This window comes from Mus caroli, chromosome 10, assembly GCF_900094665.2.
Source record: "Mus caroli chromosome 10, CAROLI_EIJ_v1.1, whole genome shotgun sequence".
Classification (NCBI taxonomy): domain Eukaryota; kingdom Metazoa; phylum Chordata; class Mammalia; order Rodentia; family Muridae; genus Mus; species Mus caroli.
The window spans coordinates 58,348,631-58,364,779 of record NC_034579.1 but is presented as its reverse complement, the minus strand read 5'-3'; the positions used below and the strand labels follow the sequence as shown (position 1 = coordinate 58,364,779).

The 16,149-nt window shown below is 37.9% G+C and overlaps 2 protein-coding genes across 8 annotated transcripts in view; one reads left to right on the top strand and one right to left on the bottom strand.

Annotated features, from left to right (window-relative positions):
• Lrrtm3 (leucine rich repeat transmembrane neuronal 3) overlaps nt 1-13,411 on the top strand; it is a 158,995-nt gene extending 145,584 nt beyond the window's left edge. Inside the window, exon 3 of one of the 2 annotated variants that reach the window (XM_029482777.1) lies at nt 10,363-13,411. In XM_029482777.1, coding sequence (XP_029338637.1) covers nt 10,363-10,572 — 210 coding nt within the window. In that variant the 3' untranslated portion in view covers nt 10,573-13,411. The remainder of the gene's footprint in view (nt 1-10,362) is intronic. The other variant, XM_021173459.2, reaches the window with a different exon arrangement.
• The window catches only part of Ctnna3 (catenin alpha 3), a 1,468,839-nt gene that overhangs the window by 1,003,775 nt on the left and 448,915 nt on the right, over nt 1-16,149 (bottom strand). The window lies entirely within an intron of this gene.

Here is a 16,149-nt window from a genome sequence, read left to right as displayed (position 1 = left end):
AAAAAAAAAAAAAAAAAAGATAAATATTAAAGTAAGTTTAAGATAAAGCCAGTTTCACAATAAAGATTACGAGTGAAAGGTTTAAAAATGATTAAAACTTTTAAAAAGAACCCAAGCTTTATGGAGTCGGCATTATGTGCCTCAACAATAGAATAGATTTCTGATAATTCATTTTTAAGCACTACCTCTAACCTGAAGTTATAATACTATCTTGGATCTCTTCATAATTAGATGTTCATACATTCCCCCAGTCATACAGCTCCCACAAAGCTCAGTTATCCTAGAATCTGCTCATTTTTTTGCAGTAGGCACTAAATACCTTCTTATTCTCCAGTTATTTTTTTTTCACTACGTTCATAGGACCATTTATAAGTATGGTATATATAGGTATAGATAAACCCTAAATAATATAAAATATTAAAATGAAGTAAAAATATAATTCTCTTCCATCAATGTTCTAGTCTGTTTCAAAAAAGTAATAGTAATAGCTCAGTGGTTGGTGTGTCTCTCCTTGGTTTACTCTTTGGCTGACTGCCTTTGTGTCAGAGATTCTGTTTGTGCAGCTGCCTCTGCCGTAGCCATTTGAGGTTGTGAGAATCATAACTGATACAAAACAGGGTGTTTAAAAGATGCTGGCATGTTAAGTGCAGACAGATGCAACAAGGTGCATTCCCAAGCAGGATGAAAACAAGCCTGAAAGGGAGAAAGCCCAGAATAGCAAAGCAGACAGCCCCACACCAGGACAGTGTGTGGGAGCCTGTGGTGGGCTTTCCACATGATATTTGACAAACTTCAAAAAAAGAATCCCTTCCTTAGCCCTGCCAGTCCCTACTACAGTAACCCACTTCCAGTTAGCATCTTGTCAGCTAAGTCTTAGCCAGATAAAACTAAGTACAAAAGCAATAGAGAAATAGTTAATAATCCATGAACTCAAGAAAGCTGTGGTCTAATATGAAATAAAACTTGTAAGAATAAAGATGGATGAAGACAGAAATTTAAAAACATTCCTATTGAGTTGTGTATGTAGCTTAGTTGGTTAAAAGTAATAATAATAAATTGCCTACGAGGCAGGAAGCCCTGAGTTCAATCCCCAGCACAGCATATAACTAGGATTGGTGGGAGACAGATTCTAGCACCAATCAGAAACTAAGTCAGCAGAATTAGGAGTTCAAGGGCATTCTTGAACTACATTGTAATTTTTGAGGTCACCCTGGGCTGTATATGAGCATGTTCAAAACAGTTAATGACTAATACTACTACTAATAATAATCCTACCATGAAGTAGATCTAAAAAATTACCTTAAGAATTTAGAGAAGGATTACTGGGGACAAAAGTAAGGAGTGGGGTGAGCAGCAGAGAGGAGGCACACTGCCTAAGTGGAGCTCTGTCTCTTCCGTGACTACTCATGTCAAGATGGCACAGGCCTATGCAGAATCCATGAGGACCAAACTGTGGCACATCTCTCTGCCTCCAGCAACCACAACCTGAAGAACAGATGAATGTTTCTGTGTTGTTTTGTAGATGCTAGCATGATTTATAAAAATAACATATAGATAATTACTATTCATCCCCTGCTGCAAACTGAAAACAAACCAAGAAATACAGTATTCTTAAGGAACAAAGTTATCTTCACAGGTAGCCACGTCACTAAAATATTTCAGATATATTTAAGTGAATATATATATATATGCGTGTGTGTGTGTGTGTGTGTGTGTGTGTGTGTGTATCAAAGACAAAGAGCCTCTCATTTTATAAGTCTCTTCACATTACTGAGGCACAATGAGAACAGGACTAAGATACAAATTTGTAGATACTCATGTAGCTACTAAATCTAGGAATTTTTTTTTTTGTACTCTAAATGTATTTTGCTGCAAGGGGAACTATTACCTTTCAAATCGAAATCTTATTTTTTCTATCTCACGACTTCACTCCGTTTTAGCTTACCATAACACAGCCTTTCACACAAAGCCAACTGAACCATTGTGCTCCTGCAAACAGAGTTTCCCTACACACTATTCTCATATTGCAGTCACTGGAAAAACTTTATCACTCTCTTCTCACAATCTCAAAATAACAATAGAAACTTTAGACAGTAATGTAGAAGTATAGATATAGATAGAGATAGAGATAGAGATAGAGAGAGAGAGAGAGAGAGAGAGAGAGAGAGATAGATATAGATATAGATATCGATATCGATATAGATATAGATATAGATATAGATATAGATATAGATATAGATATAGATATAGATATAGATATAGATATAGANTAGATATAGATATAGATATAGATATAGATATAGATATAGATACATCAAAATGGAGTACTAAGGGCCAGATTATAACACTAAGAATTTCCAAATACTTCCAGGGTTTTTAAAATTAGACCTACTTAAGGCTTAGAGATAGATAACATAATTCGTGCTCCTAATTAAGCACCTCTTGAAAATGTTTTTAAAAATAGTTTACCAGTGGAACCAAGGTGATTAAAATTAACGAGTCAACAGTCTGTTCTGTGCATTCTAATTAACCATTAGAATGTCCCAGTGTTCCAGAATAAAGAAAACACTTTCTGGGTAAAATATATGATCTCCATTGAAGAGTCTATAAAAGTAACTATCCAATCACTTCTCAGCAATATTGACTTGCCACTAAATCTGAAAAATAACAACAGAAGTCTCAAACAGAAATAGGCGTCCATCTCATTTGCCATCTTTAACGGATGAATGATGTTAGTAGAATCACCCAGTCGGAACACAATGTATATAATTCTACATCTTAAAAACACATGTATCATACTTGTCTGGCTCACCCTGGCCACTACTTTTCTTTATTCCATGGCCTCTGTCTTGCCCCTGCCCTATACTAGAAAAGTTTTTACTAGAAAACAGAAACTGCCTTATTCATATCTTCTCTCAATTTCCCGTCTTGGCGTCCTGCAACACCGACCTAGAAAGGTTTTACTTATGGAAAACAAAACAGTGCCATTCAATATGAAACAACACAAACCACATCTTGATTGAAATATCTAATATATATATACATATATATACATATATATATATGTATATATATATATATATCTTGTTAAGGGAAAAGTGAACGGAATCAGGCCTGAAGAGATAGTTCAATTGGTAAAGTGCTTGTCCTGCAAGCATAGAGACTAGAGAGCAACCTATCTAATGCACATTTTAAAAGATGGGCATAGTAGACCTCTTGAAACCCTACAGCTGGGGATGCAAAGACCGGTAGGTCCTTAGGTCTCCCTAACCAATCAATCTAGAGCATTTGGTGATTTCTAGGCCAGTAAGAGATGCCGTAAAAAAAAAAAAAATACATAGGTGACCTCAGGACTCTATATGCATAAGCAGTTGTGCACATGTGCGTGCACACACATTCAAACACACAAAAAGCACCAGTGTTCTGAAATGTAATTAGTAGCAGACGTCTTTGTATTTACTAAAGATGGACAGAATGTAGAGTCTGTTTGAAAAACAACCTCTCCTGATCCCCAAGTCAACACAGAGTTTTAACTTTAAAGTCATCCCTGGTTCTCCTGAGCGATCTCAACATACATGAACACTGGAGTATTTTTATGATTTCCATCCAAGTCCTGTAGTGCCTTTAATGTGAAAACTGTTCCTTATACTTCAATGTAGCAAACATTACTATCACAAGAGTCAGAAACCAGTTCTGTTGAAGGCATCTCAGCCTACCTACATGATAAATCATGTTTTTCTCCTGAGGACCTTGGGTGCCGAACTACAAAACTTTGGGGTAGCCTAGAAAATCCCAATGCTTGAACCACTGCAAATAAGAAGCCTGTTTGGAAATGGTGTCGAAATAATAGAAATGGACATGTTGTGCTCCGCTCTCTAGCGTAGGAGGTTGAGTTAGAACATGATAAGCATTAGTGAAGAAGTAGTTAAGCAGTCGGGTACTCAGGTCACTACTCCTGCACCTCTCCAGGAGGATAATCTCAGACTATTTAAACTAGGTCTCAGTTTCCTCAGCTGTAAAATGGGGATCACCATATTCATTGTGAACTGCTAAAGGCTTTGTCGGACTTAGATAACACAAGACCAGAACTAAACAACAGGGTACGTGGCACTTAATCAATGCTCAGTGAATTGTGGTGGTGATAATGGTTAAGTAGACTGCCGGGTGTCAGTGAAGAATCAGACCAAATGCCCGTAGCTGACCTAAGAAGCCAAGCAGAAAACAAAAAAAAAAGTGCTACAAACCAAACAGCATTAAGTAAGAAAATATCCAGCAGACGTTGACTCTCAGCTGGAGACGCAAGCTGCAGTGTGATACAGGCTTACAGGGTTTGTCTTCACATGACCCTGAGTTTTTATCATCTGTGTCATCACTTAGAAATGAAAATAACAATTAGTGACATGATTTTCAAGGTGAGAAGTGAGCTGTTGGGAAATCAAGTCTTAATACTATTCAAATAACACCACAGAGATTCTCTTCTATTTTACCTTTAAACAAAACTACTAACCTGTCCACAGAGCTCATGCTTTAAAGGGGTGAACAACTGTCCCTGACAAATTCCTAAATATAAAGTTGCACACACCGTAGCAAGATGCAGGATTAGTCCAGAAAATCAACTTGTGTAATGAAAGCGGAGGTGTCCAAGTGAACAGTGACATCAGCAGCATGGGTGCATTATAAGTTACAAGTCCTCTTTAAGAACTTTACAAGCAAGGTCATGATATATGTGCGCGTGTTGATATTTCTCTAAAAAATAATGTACTAAGGACGCTGATTTCCCAGAATAGCATATATTTCAAATTCCACATCTAACCCCAGAGAAAGAAAAATGTTTCAGATAGGATCACCTCAAAAGAAAAGGCTGGAAGAAAGAGAAAGCACTTGCTACTTATATATTGTTCATATTTAGTTAACTGTAGGGATGATTCTTAAATTCCTACATTTTTATGCATCTCTATAAAGACTGGACATATTGATCACTACAGTGAACAAGATTATGATCTGAGTGAGAACAGTGAAAGCAAAGGTGAGAGAAGTGGGTGAATGGTGTCTAAAAAATAGAAAGACATTTGGAACTAGAAGAGAGAGTTGAGACAGATTGGCAACACTGTACTAACTTAGGACTCCTGCTATGAAACTGGGACTGCTAAAGAGCAGAGATGGCTGCCTTCAAAGATGGAAGTTTCATTGGAGGATACAAAGTGTCAGCCAGATGTAGTAGTGTGTGCCCAGAGTCTGGGGCACTTGGGAGACTGAAGAGAAAGATCAGGGTAGGAGTTCAAGACCAGCCTGGAATAAAGACTTTGAGGGAGATGGAGAGGTGATGGGGATGGAGGGGAGAAAGAGGAAGTGGGGTAGGGTGAGGGAGTCAAAATGCCTGTCTCTTATTTCATAAGATAATAAGAGATAAAATTAATTTTTAGAAATCTGTAAGTTCAGGTTTTAGACGAATAAACAAAATGAATGTTATTTGCCTCTGAATTCTAATGTAAAATGAAGACAACGAGAACAGAGAATGATAAAGGCTCCATCTCAAAGTGTTCCTTTGTGAAGCATCTCTGGGAACACCAGTGGAGCATATTCACTGGACATAGACAAACAATAGTAGCCAAAGCTCTTAAGTACCAAAGCTTCAAGGACCAGGAATGGGGACCATCCCTGTCAGAGAGCACTTTGTAAAACTGGGAGAGTTTCCCCCTGTGAACTATGCTAACAATGTGGGCATTCTGCTCCAACATAATTAGAGTAGAATCCTTGTATTTGCTAAAACCCCCACTTACAAATAACCCTTAGTATGACAGCATCTAATTTTTCACTCTGCATAGGGAAAGGGGGGCTTTTCATTACTTTCTTGTGAGGTGAATTGTCACTCTCTTTTATTTATACATTTGGGGCCTAAAGCAACACTTGTCATCATAGAGGATATGTATAGAAATGCCTTTTAATTAAAAGTTGGGAAATACATATGCATGTCCATATAAGCATATCTATACAAGCAGATTTCACACAGGGACTATAAGGTTAAAATGATTTCCCAGTCATAACCCAGAGACTTTAACATAGGACTTACAAACACAGAACTGAATAGTACATATGAGTTGGGAGAAATACCACTAATAACTGGTAACTTTAACTGTAAATCTTTTATGTAAATAATATATATTATTGATGTTATAGAAAACAGCTTCTAAGGCAAGTATCACTGATGTCAAAATAATACTGTTTTATCAGAACTGATTTTTTTTCCCTAAGGGAAACCACCTAACTGACTGGTCAACACTTCTTTTATAATAGCATATAATGATTTCGTAATTCAGTGTCTTTTGAGATTAAATTTTCATATGCCTGAATCTCCCACAAATTAGACCTAAATAATAATTACCTCACTTAGAAAACAGTGACCCAAGGGATTAAAGGAAACCTTCATTAATTATAAGTCAGAGTTTCATCAGCTAGGACTATATTAAAAGAAACTGGAGTCTCAAATGCAGAATCGGAGGAATGTCACCTTAGAGACCATTTTGAGGAAAGTCTAGCTGTAGTTGTAAGGATATAACAAGTTTACTAAATTTAAATAACCCATTGCCATTCCTAGAACCCTTTCTGCTATGATGGGTACCAAGAGAAATCTGTTTATTTTCTTATCAGGGCTTGAGTAGCTTAAGCACAAGGGAAGAACATATTAGAAGACCCAGGAGTAAGAGAACAGAGAGTGGAGGGAGGGGAGACGGGGGGAAGGGGGTAGAAGAGGGGATGGGGAGAGAGAAGAGTCATACACAGGTTAATTTGAAACAAGATAAGGAAAAGGTCCATTCACTTGACAATCCCACAACAGAGCAGCAGCTGCTGCCTCTGCTGTACTTGGTAGCAGATGGGGTTGATAGCAATGGTTTCAGACCCTCACAGTATCTGTTTGTTTAGTGCCAGCTGGTAGTTTCTCCATCACTACTCAACCATCAGCCTCACTGTAGTACAAGGATCTGTCCCGACAACAGGATCCAAAGTCAGAACAGACTGCAGGGTCCCCTGTAGCTTCCCGAACCTTTGCATCCAGCATTCCGCCTGATATCAAAAGCCTTTGAACAGAGGGAAATGTCCAGATTTCCTAACACTCGGATTCTTCTCTCCAGACAATGAGACTATCAGAAAGTCTGCTTTTTTTTTTCCACATTATAAGTGGTTAGGATAAAATATTCCTTCCCAGAAAATGGATATAACGAATATACCTCTACTTGTTTGTATTTTTTACTGTATTTAGAATTCATTTTATCTTATATAATTGACATTAGAAAAAATATGTAATGATTACAATTAGACATGATTTCTACAGAACTGTTAATCCAAAGTAGCATTTGCTAAAAGTATAGTCTTAATGTTTTTTCCATAAATACAGTGAACTAGATCTTTTGACTTTAAATAAAACTTTTATATTCATACTTAAGTTTTTAATATATTTATTAAGCCCTGTATTTAATATATTTATTAAGCCTTGTAACAAGAGATTTATTAAGGCCAAGGGACAATCTATAGAAGTCAGTTCTTTCCCTCTACCATGTGAGTCCAAGGAATTAAACTCACCTTATCAGCCCACTGAGCAACCCTTCTAGCCCCTAAATGCTATTCTATGTTTAATATCTACAGGATAGCAATTACATTTAAAGTAAATATCTGGGGGCATGGTTCAATAGGTTAAGTACCTGTCACACAAGCCTAAGGACCAGAATTTAGATCCACAAAATCCACATAAAATTTGGGTGGGCATGATAGCCCACCTGTTTCTCCAGCCTCTGAAGGGAGAAGGCAGAGGATCCCCAGAGCAAACCAGCTCGCAAAAGTTTGCTGCATCAGAAAGCTCTGGGTTTGATTGAGAGACCCTGACTCCATCAATAAGATGGAAGAGTAACAAAAGATTGTAGAGGAAAAAGCATCAATACCACTTTTAAGAACTAACCCAATTTGGGGAATATTAAATGCAACCATGCCCTGATGCTGAAACAATATATCCATGTACATGGTTTATCAAAATGAGAAGTACTCAATAATGTGGGAAGTGTGGGATTTTTTAAACACGTGATCATTAGCCACCTAAGTGCTATGTTTCAAAATAGAACTTTGCCTTATAGAGACCAGTTTTCCCTAGACACTAACTGCAACCGGAAAATGTGTGTGCACATAAAAACACACAAATAATAAGTATATCGTGTCATATTATTTGCCAAAATTCTTCACCATAGAGTTAATTCCAGGGAAACCAGGAAGGATCCCCAAATAAATGCAGGAGGTATGCATTTCTATGGTAGTTAGTAACAACTGCAGCCCTGCAAATATGTGACCCATAGACATCATTGAGTACTGATTTTCCAGAAGCTGATATGAAACTATGCACCCAATAAAGATTCTAGGTTTTTCTCCCCTATAGCTTACACATATTCCTGCTGCACAATCATTTTTACACGATAGCGTTTTAGTTCTCAGAGCTAACTCATCTGTAACAAAAAGAAGTTTGATTTTAAACACGAATATTTTATGTATTTTCTCTGTGACCTTCCAATGGTTGTGACTGTTTGTTTGTATTAGGTTTATGTGCCATATACGTCCATGTATGAAATTTGAGAACTCCACAGAACTAGGGAAGACTACATAGGAACTTCATTGGGTGAACTGGATAGTGTTTCCAACTCCAGGAACTAAGACCTACATATTTAATACACTGAAATACTCATCACAAATAATCTTAGAAAAGGCTGTTTGGACTGAAAGAAAAAATAGAGAAAGAACCCTTTTTGACAAAGGGAGAAGCAACTGTAGGTAAGAGGTCAGGGTATAAAAAGAAGAGATGGAGGGGGCTCTGCTCCTAGAAAGGACAGGGCAGAAAGTAAAGAAGTGACATGCCATTCTGTCTCCCTAGGCTTCCTGCTCTAATTTCAGCTGAGACCAGAGAGGCATTTAGTCTGATACGCACAAACATTTTATCCATTTGCCAAACAAGAATGGTACAAGGTTTCATTCAATGAAATTCAGCAGTTGTACTGGCCTATTTTCTGAGACAGTATCACAAAAATGAGAACTGTTTGAGTTACAAATAAAGGCAGTTTATTTGGGCTCAGGGTCCCGGGTAAAAAGCCTCAAGCCCTCATGAGGTAATAGCCTTCTTGCTGACAGAGTCAGAGTGGGAGAGTGTGTGTGCCCCTTTAAGGCTCCCTCTGCTGCTTCTCCTGCCTCTTCCTTTAAAGCCACAGGACTCAATCTTTGGAAGTCTATTCGAATAAGCATCTAACTATTAATCTCCCAGAAATCCCAGATCTAAACATGAGTGGGGTTGTTCCCACCATCTTAATACATCACAGTGAAACTGGAGTGTCAGTTCCTGGACCTGAATGGAGGAGCTCTAGACACGGCACAAACCATAACACACATGAAGGTCAGAGCTGACGGTTCCTGGATGCTTCCTTGACTTTCTATCTTAAGAAAATAAGCAGAAACACTCTCTAGACGTTAGCATCTGGCTGCACCTAAGACTCCTGTGGCCTCTAACCTGTGCTCCTTTGTGTCCGTAACTGTTGTCGTTGCATCTGCCGCCTTACTCTTCAGACCTCTGCTATCTTTGATTAGTAAAGGAACCCCTTCAACCATACCACTAGGCCTTCAAAGTAACTCCTCCCTTGCAGCTTGGTAGAGCTTTACAGAAGTCATAGATCTCTTCTGTGGCCGTTCTCTATGCTCCATCTTCTAGATACATAGAGCAAACGACAGCGCTTGATGTTTCAAGGAATGGTCTTACTGAAATCATTATTAAGGGATTATGGGTAAGCATAGTCAGAATGGCTTGACAGTTCTCTTCTGAAATGTTCCTCAAAGCAAGTAGGTGTACCTGTGTTACATGGGACCCTGGAAGAAATCAGGACCCAATGCCTCAGAGACCTGCAGGACAAGGGGACAGGTGGTTGAGGAAGAGGGAGTCGATGCTGATTCATGACAAAGTGACAGAATCACGTTTTCACTGAACGCCAGTTCCATAAGTAACCAGATAATACTTTTCTTAATGCAAAAACAAGTAAAAGAAAGCCATCTTCTTGACTCTATAATGAAGAAAATCTTTTATTATTTTTAGAACCACTTAAACTGAAGGTTCTCCTTAATAATGAAGCAGCTCCCCCCACCCCGCCCAAGCTTCCAACTTCTGTATTGAAATCATTTCTGAATTCAGTGATGGAAAGGACCAGGGGCTGTGGGGACAGCAGAGCCACAGACACACAAAGGATAGGCAGATCCACACTTCGTTAGTCTCTGAGTCTTGCCCTGGGTACTTGTCTGTCTTTTGATAACTGACTTTTCTCATGTCATCTCTTTTTCCCCCCCCAGATACCTTTATCAATGAATGTGTCAACCTTTCTGGCATATGACCAGCCCACAATAAGTTACTGTGGGGTCCATCACGAACTCCTCTCCCATAAGTCCTTTGAAACGAATGCACAGGAAGACACGATGGAAAGCCACCTAGAGACTGAGCTGGACTTGAGCACAATCACGTCAGCTGGCCGCATCAGTGACCATAAACCACAGCTGGCCTGACCGAGCTGAGCAGTTGCCCAGGCTTGCTACTCAACTATAACCTCAACCGCAGAAAGAGGAGAGGACCTGTTCATTGCGACTCTTGAGTACAAAACAAAAACAAAACTCCCCTGTTCAAATAAACAAAATTCTCAGATTGGTTCATGAAATAAAAGAAGACATGAATTGTTTCAAGTCTATACTTTGTAACTAGCTAAGTTGTGCAGTATTTTTTTGACTTTGACAGAGAATGACCCTGAAAAAAAAATAATCATTTTTTTTTCCAAAACTCATCCTACCTACCTGTAAAAAAAAAAATTGTACAGCGCTAATGTATTTTTCATATTATAAAGTTTCAATTCTAGGAACAACTGGTATGTACAGAACAGTAATTTAATGATGCTTTTATGTTACAAACTTTACACCTTTCAGTTTCTAAAAATTTTAAATTAACAAACATTACTTCTTGTGTTCTTGAGAGTTACTTGGTTTTTGTAGGGGCCGTTTTGTTACTGCATTTGTGCCCAGAAACCTTGACTCTGAAATCTGTGCTGTGCGGACAATGCACGATTTTTAATCATTACCGTGCTTACTGCATAGGATTTTATCTACTTGTTCCAGAGATAATACATTAACCAAAAGAAGGTTTTAATTGTTCAGATGTGTGAGAGGTTCTTCAATTACATAGACAGGTCTTTCTTATAAATGAAAAAAAAAAATCAGATTTTTTTTTAAGAGTTCTTCTAAGACTTTAACTGTTGCCTTGAAGTACAGCCTAGTTTCTAAGTGGTGAAATGTAATGATAAAGAGGGATATTTTAACAAAATATTTCCGAATGAATGACTCATTATTTCATTCTTTTGAGTAACCATTGTTAAAGGTAGGGGAAAGCACGGACCAAGCATCACTGGAAACAAAGGTCGTAACCACAGCAACAGACTTCTATACGCTTCAGAGGTGCAGCTAAAGTGACAAAGAAAAACCCCTGATACATCTCCCGTTGTCAGGCCAAGGTGGGAGGATATGGCGTAATTGTACAGTAGCAGTTTTTTCTCTTAATTAACCCAAAGTGGTTTATCTAAAAATAACCACGAGTCAGTTCAAACTCTGTGTGGTTCTTAAGGCAAGTTTTCATCTGGGAGTTGAAACTATATTTGGAGAACATCTTGTAAGAAAAATAGAGGGTTTTTTCCTTATTGTGTGCCACATCTAAGAAAGAACTTTATACATCCGGTTCTTTCAGGATAGATGTGCTGGAGCAGAGAAAAGCCACTACAGAACAGACAGAACAGACCGTTCCATTGTGGATGTTGTTGTTGATTTGGGGATTTAGCTACAAATTATCCAAAACAATAACCAAGAGATGTTGGCCGTCAATCTAACTCACGTATTGGTTATGTGATTGTGTCTTCAACAGAATTCAAATCAGATAAAGAAAACCTGTTCTTTCTGCAGCTAAAATGACCACTTGTTTCTGTCATCTACCTGACAGGTTATTATTGGAAATATCAAGTTTGTTCATGGTAATCCCACATTCCCTTTTCAGTTTTGTTTTGTCTTGTTTTGTTTTGTTTGTTTTTAATGATCATTTGGATATAAAACTGCAACTGTGAATCGTTATGTGAGGAGAAACATTTTTTTCTTCATGGTTTAACTTTGTATTCACGACATCAAATGCAGAGAAAGAAAACATCAATCTAACAGGTCAAACAATCAAAGTAGCAAAAAAAGTTAGTGTAAAGCATGGTCAAACTGAATTTTTTTACCTCCTAAGAAATACTTTCCATATGTATCTAGTTTTACACAAGTTGATCACAGCCAACTTTAAGAGTACCACCAGAAAGGAAGAAGCTAAACATTGTAAGGCAAATTTCTGTTGAAAGAAAAAGGAAGCAAAATATTGAAAGAAGCAAACATTAATTTTAATGTGATGACAAATGTCATTGTACTTGTATCAAATATTTAGCATTCCAGAGTTTGTAAGATATTTTGCATAAATTATTTGCTATTCAGTATTTTTGCTATGTAAGTCTAATTTTAGTCGTAATTGTTTTGCAGTTTCTCGTTTCTTTGCAATGTATTTTCCGATTGTTCTTGATCCCTTACATTGAGATTTAGCTCGGAACAACACTTAAACAGGATTACAAATTTATTCTTTGTGAGTCTGGAATCAGATGGAGAATTTTATTATAGAAACCAAAATGTCATTGGCAACTTTTTCATTAGAAATCATTCTCCCAACGATTAAAAAAAAAAACAAAACATTAATTTGTAAGACTGAGCTACCTTCAAACTTTTCCCAGACACTTTTCAAGTTGACAAATGACTTTAAAAAAAAAAACCTTAAAGTTTCAAAGGAGCCTTACAAATGTACATAATACCCATGATTTCCTGATCAAAGCACTAAAACCTTTTTTAATATATTATTTTTACAAATTCTTTGAGAATTCTCCTATGTTCATACAATATATTCTAATCATATTCACCCTTTAACTTATCCTCTAACTTTCCTAGACCCATCCCCACCTGTATCTCCAGGCCTCTCCCAACCTCATATCCTTTTTACAGATCCAAACTTCTTAGTCCAACTTGTGCTAGTCATGGACACCTGGGTGAGGCCCTCAACTGGAGCATGGGTGACCTACCAGAAACCACACTCTTAAAAACAACCCTGAGTTTCCTCCCTATCCGATGTTCCTTGAGTTTTTTCATTTCGTTGACAGGGGACTATCAGTGGGGCCAATCACCTTGGGATTATCACTGGGATTATTCTGTGCCCTCAGCTACGATAAGAAGCTGACAAGTTACGAACTTTGAGATCGTTCATATTTGGCATTAAGTCCAGGGGGTCTTTAAATAAGGAGAGGTAGCTGACGTTAAAGTCTGCCTTATCTTGTATCTTTTTTTTATTATTATTTATAACTTCTTTTTTTTTTCAGTATTTACCATTCTCCCATTTCTCCATCCAACCATCTGCCAAACCCCTATGTTCTCCTTCATGGCTACCTCTCAACTATCTAAAACAAGAAAAATAGCTGTTTGTCTGCCTGTTGCAGTTGAAAACTGGAGTTTACACATCACAGTTACAACAGTGGCTAAAGCCAGGCAGTGTTTTAAGCTTCACAGATCCCATGAATTGTCTCATCTTGCCGTCCTAAGCAATCCTGTGAAGATACATTCATGTCTCATAAGTCGAGACTCATCCAAGGACACAGAGCTGATGGCCGGTGATGGTTTGAACTGCTCTCAATGCCTAAAGGTTGTTTTCCATTACACTAAAAGTTCCCCCATTTCTCTGGCCAGAGCCTGAGTACTCCCAGAGATGACAGACAGAAGTTATTAGGCATGTCATTTAGTAAGCTCAGACTCAATGTAGAAGTCTGTACAGTATCTGAGTCTCTGCAGACAAGGCTCTATGTTAGCTTGTGGTGATGATAGAGATCAGGACTAAAGCCACACATTTAATACACAGGACATTTGTGAACTCCTCACTCTCAAGATGTGAGACAGGCAGACTGTAGGGTGCAGAGGGAAAACAAGAGGCACAAAAAGAGAAACTCAAAACGGTCCACACTGAGATCATTTCACCATGCAGTCAACTGATACATGCTTGATTCAGAGTTAAGAAGAAAGACATTTTTTTCCTTTTTGTGTTTTGGCAAGATTCTTTTAAACTATGAATTCTTTCTTGAAAGAACTATCATAATAAACCACTTTTTTTCATTTGTAAGAAAATAAAATATCAGTTATTCAAACAGACACAGATACCAAAAACTATAACAGGCTGTGAATATTCAGGGGTTTATCATCTCTTCATCATTGCCTCCTCCAGGATGGCTCTAGAAATCTCATAAAACCAGCAAGACTTTTAATATAAATTATATTTTGGAAAGCGATATAAGCCAAATTTAACACTCAAGAAAACATAACTCAGTCTGAACTCAGATCTGCCTGCTTTTGGAAACTGCTTAGAAATTGCAAAATTTATTTTGCAAAGATATTTTCTAAAATAAACTGTTTGGGAGAGTAGAAAATATACTTAGTTGCGACTATTCCCAATTGGGATACAGATACCCACTCTCAAACTAAATGCTAAAAATAAGTAAAGAAACTGAACAAATGAAAACAGAGAGCTGGTAGGAGCTGGAAGAAAGCTGGTAGAAAGAAAATCAGATGCTTGGGTAGAGAGCACATGATCATGGGGAGATGCCGGGAGCCTGGCCAGGTATCAGGCAATTCTCAAGAGTCAGTCTAGTAACTTTGTATGTGTATGTTTGAGTATGTGTATTTGTGTATGCATGTGTGTGTATGTTTGTATGTTTGTGTGTGTATGTGTGTGTGCTCATGTGTGTGCATGCATGAAAACATGTATAAGTCAGAGCTCAACCTTAGAGGCCGCTTTTCAGCTGTGGTCCTTCTTGGTTTGGAGACAAAGTTATTGGAACCTAAGAGAATCCTAGTGTGATAGACTGGTTAGCCAGCAAGCTGCAGGGATCTACCACTCTGCACCCCTACCAGACACCCATCATTTTTACATGGGGATGATACTCATGTGCCCAGGTATGTATAGCCTCTCTTTACCCAACTGAGCTGTCTCCAGTACCCACCTCCAGGGCTACCCTGAAGAGTTGCTCATATTGAGTAGCAGTCTAACATGTCAGAGCTCATGAACAGGCTTACATTCCTGATGGGTTGGCTTTGTAGTATGAATTCAGATTATCTGAAGTTAACAGTAGAAGTTTCCAACTGCATCCATTACCATATGAGCTCAACACAGTTATACCTAAGTTGAGATGCCAAGCTCAGACGATTCAGGATTGATGTTTTAAAGGCTGTGACATCATCATGAAGGTGAGGTAGGCTAGCGATCAGCATTGTATTGAAAATACAGTGTCAGGGGAGGAGGAACGTTTGGAGAATTTAGTGGCAAATGAGCACCGGGAGGCTGATAGTTTATTTTTTAATGGTGTTCTGTGGCCTGCATAAGATTTTATTGTATGGTTAAAAAGCAGCTATATTTAATTTTTTTTTAAAAAATTAGAGTTAAATTCACATTTTAAAAGTTGGTTGCCATTATAAGGATATTGAGTGCACCAGCTATCCAGGACTTACTGAATTCTTGAATCCTTCCTACTCCCTAGAATTTATAGATTTCTTTCCATATATCTGTCTTCCTACAAAGCTGAATGACATTTTTGTACATGTATAAACCAGATTATATTTTAAATGCACAGGAGACCCTGTAAATAAAGGATCCTTGCAATAAACCCTTTTTGTTTTCTGATCGGAACTACCATATACTAATGTAATTTATCCATAAGGACATTGATCTCCATGCATCTTTGGATGTAGGATTCAACCCCCATACCATGTCACAGGGAATGCCCCTGTGCCCTCCTCTTAGGCTCTGATAATACATAAGGAAGATTTGTGTTCAGGTTCTAAAGCAGTCTACACAAAGGATCCCTGGCAGTCAGTTCTTCTTATTGATTTTAATCTGGATTAATCTGAAAAGTTATATGCAGCCAGAATACATAAAGTGGAGAAATTTACATTTGTTTGTTCAAACTTTTGCCAACCACCATATCCTTGAAATTA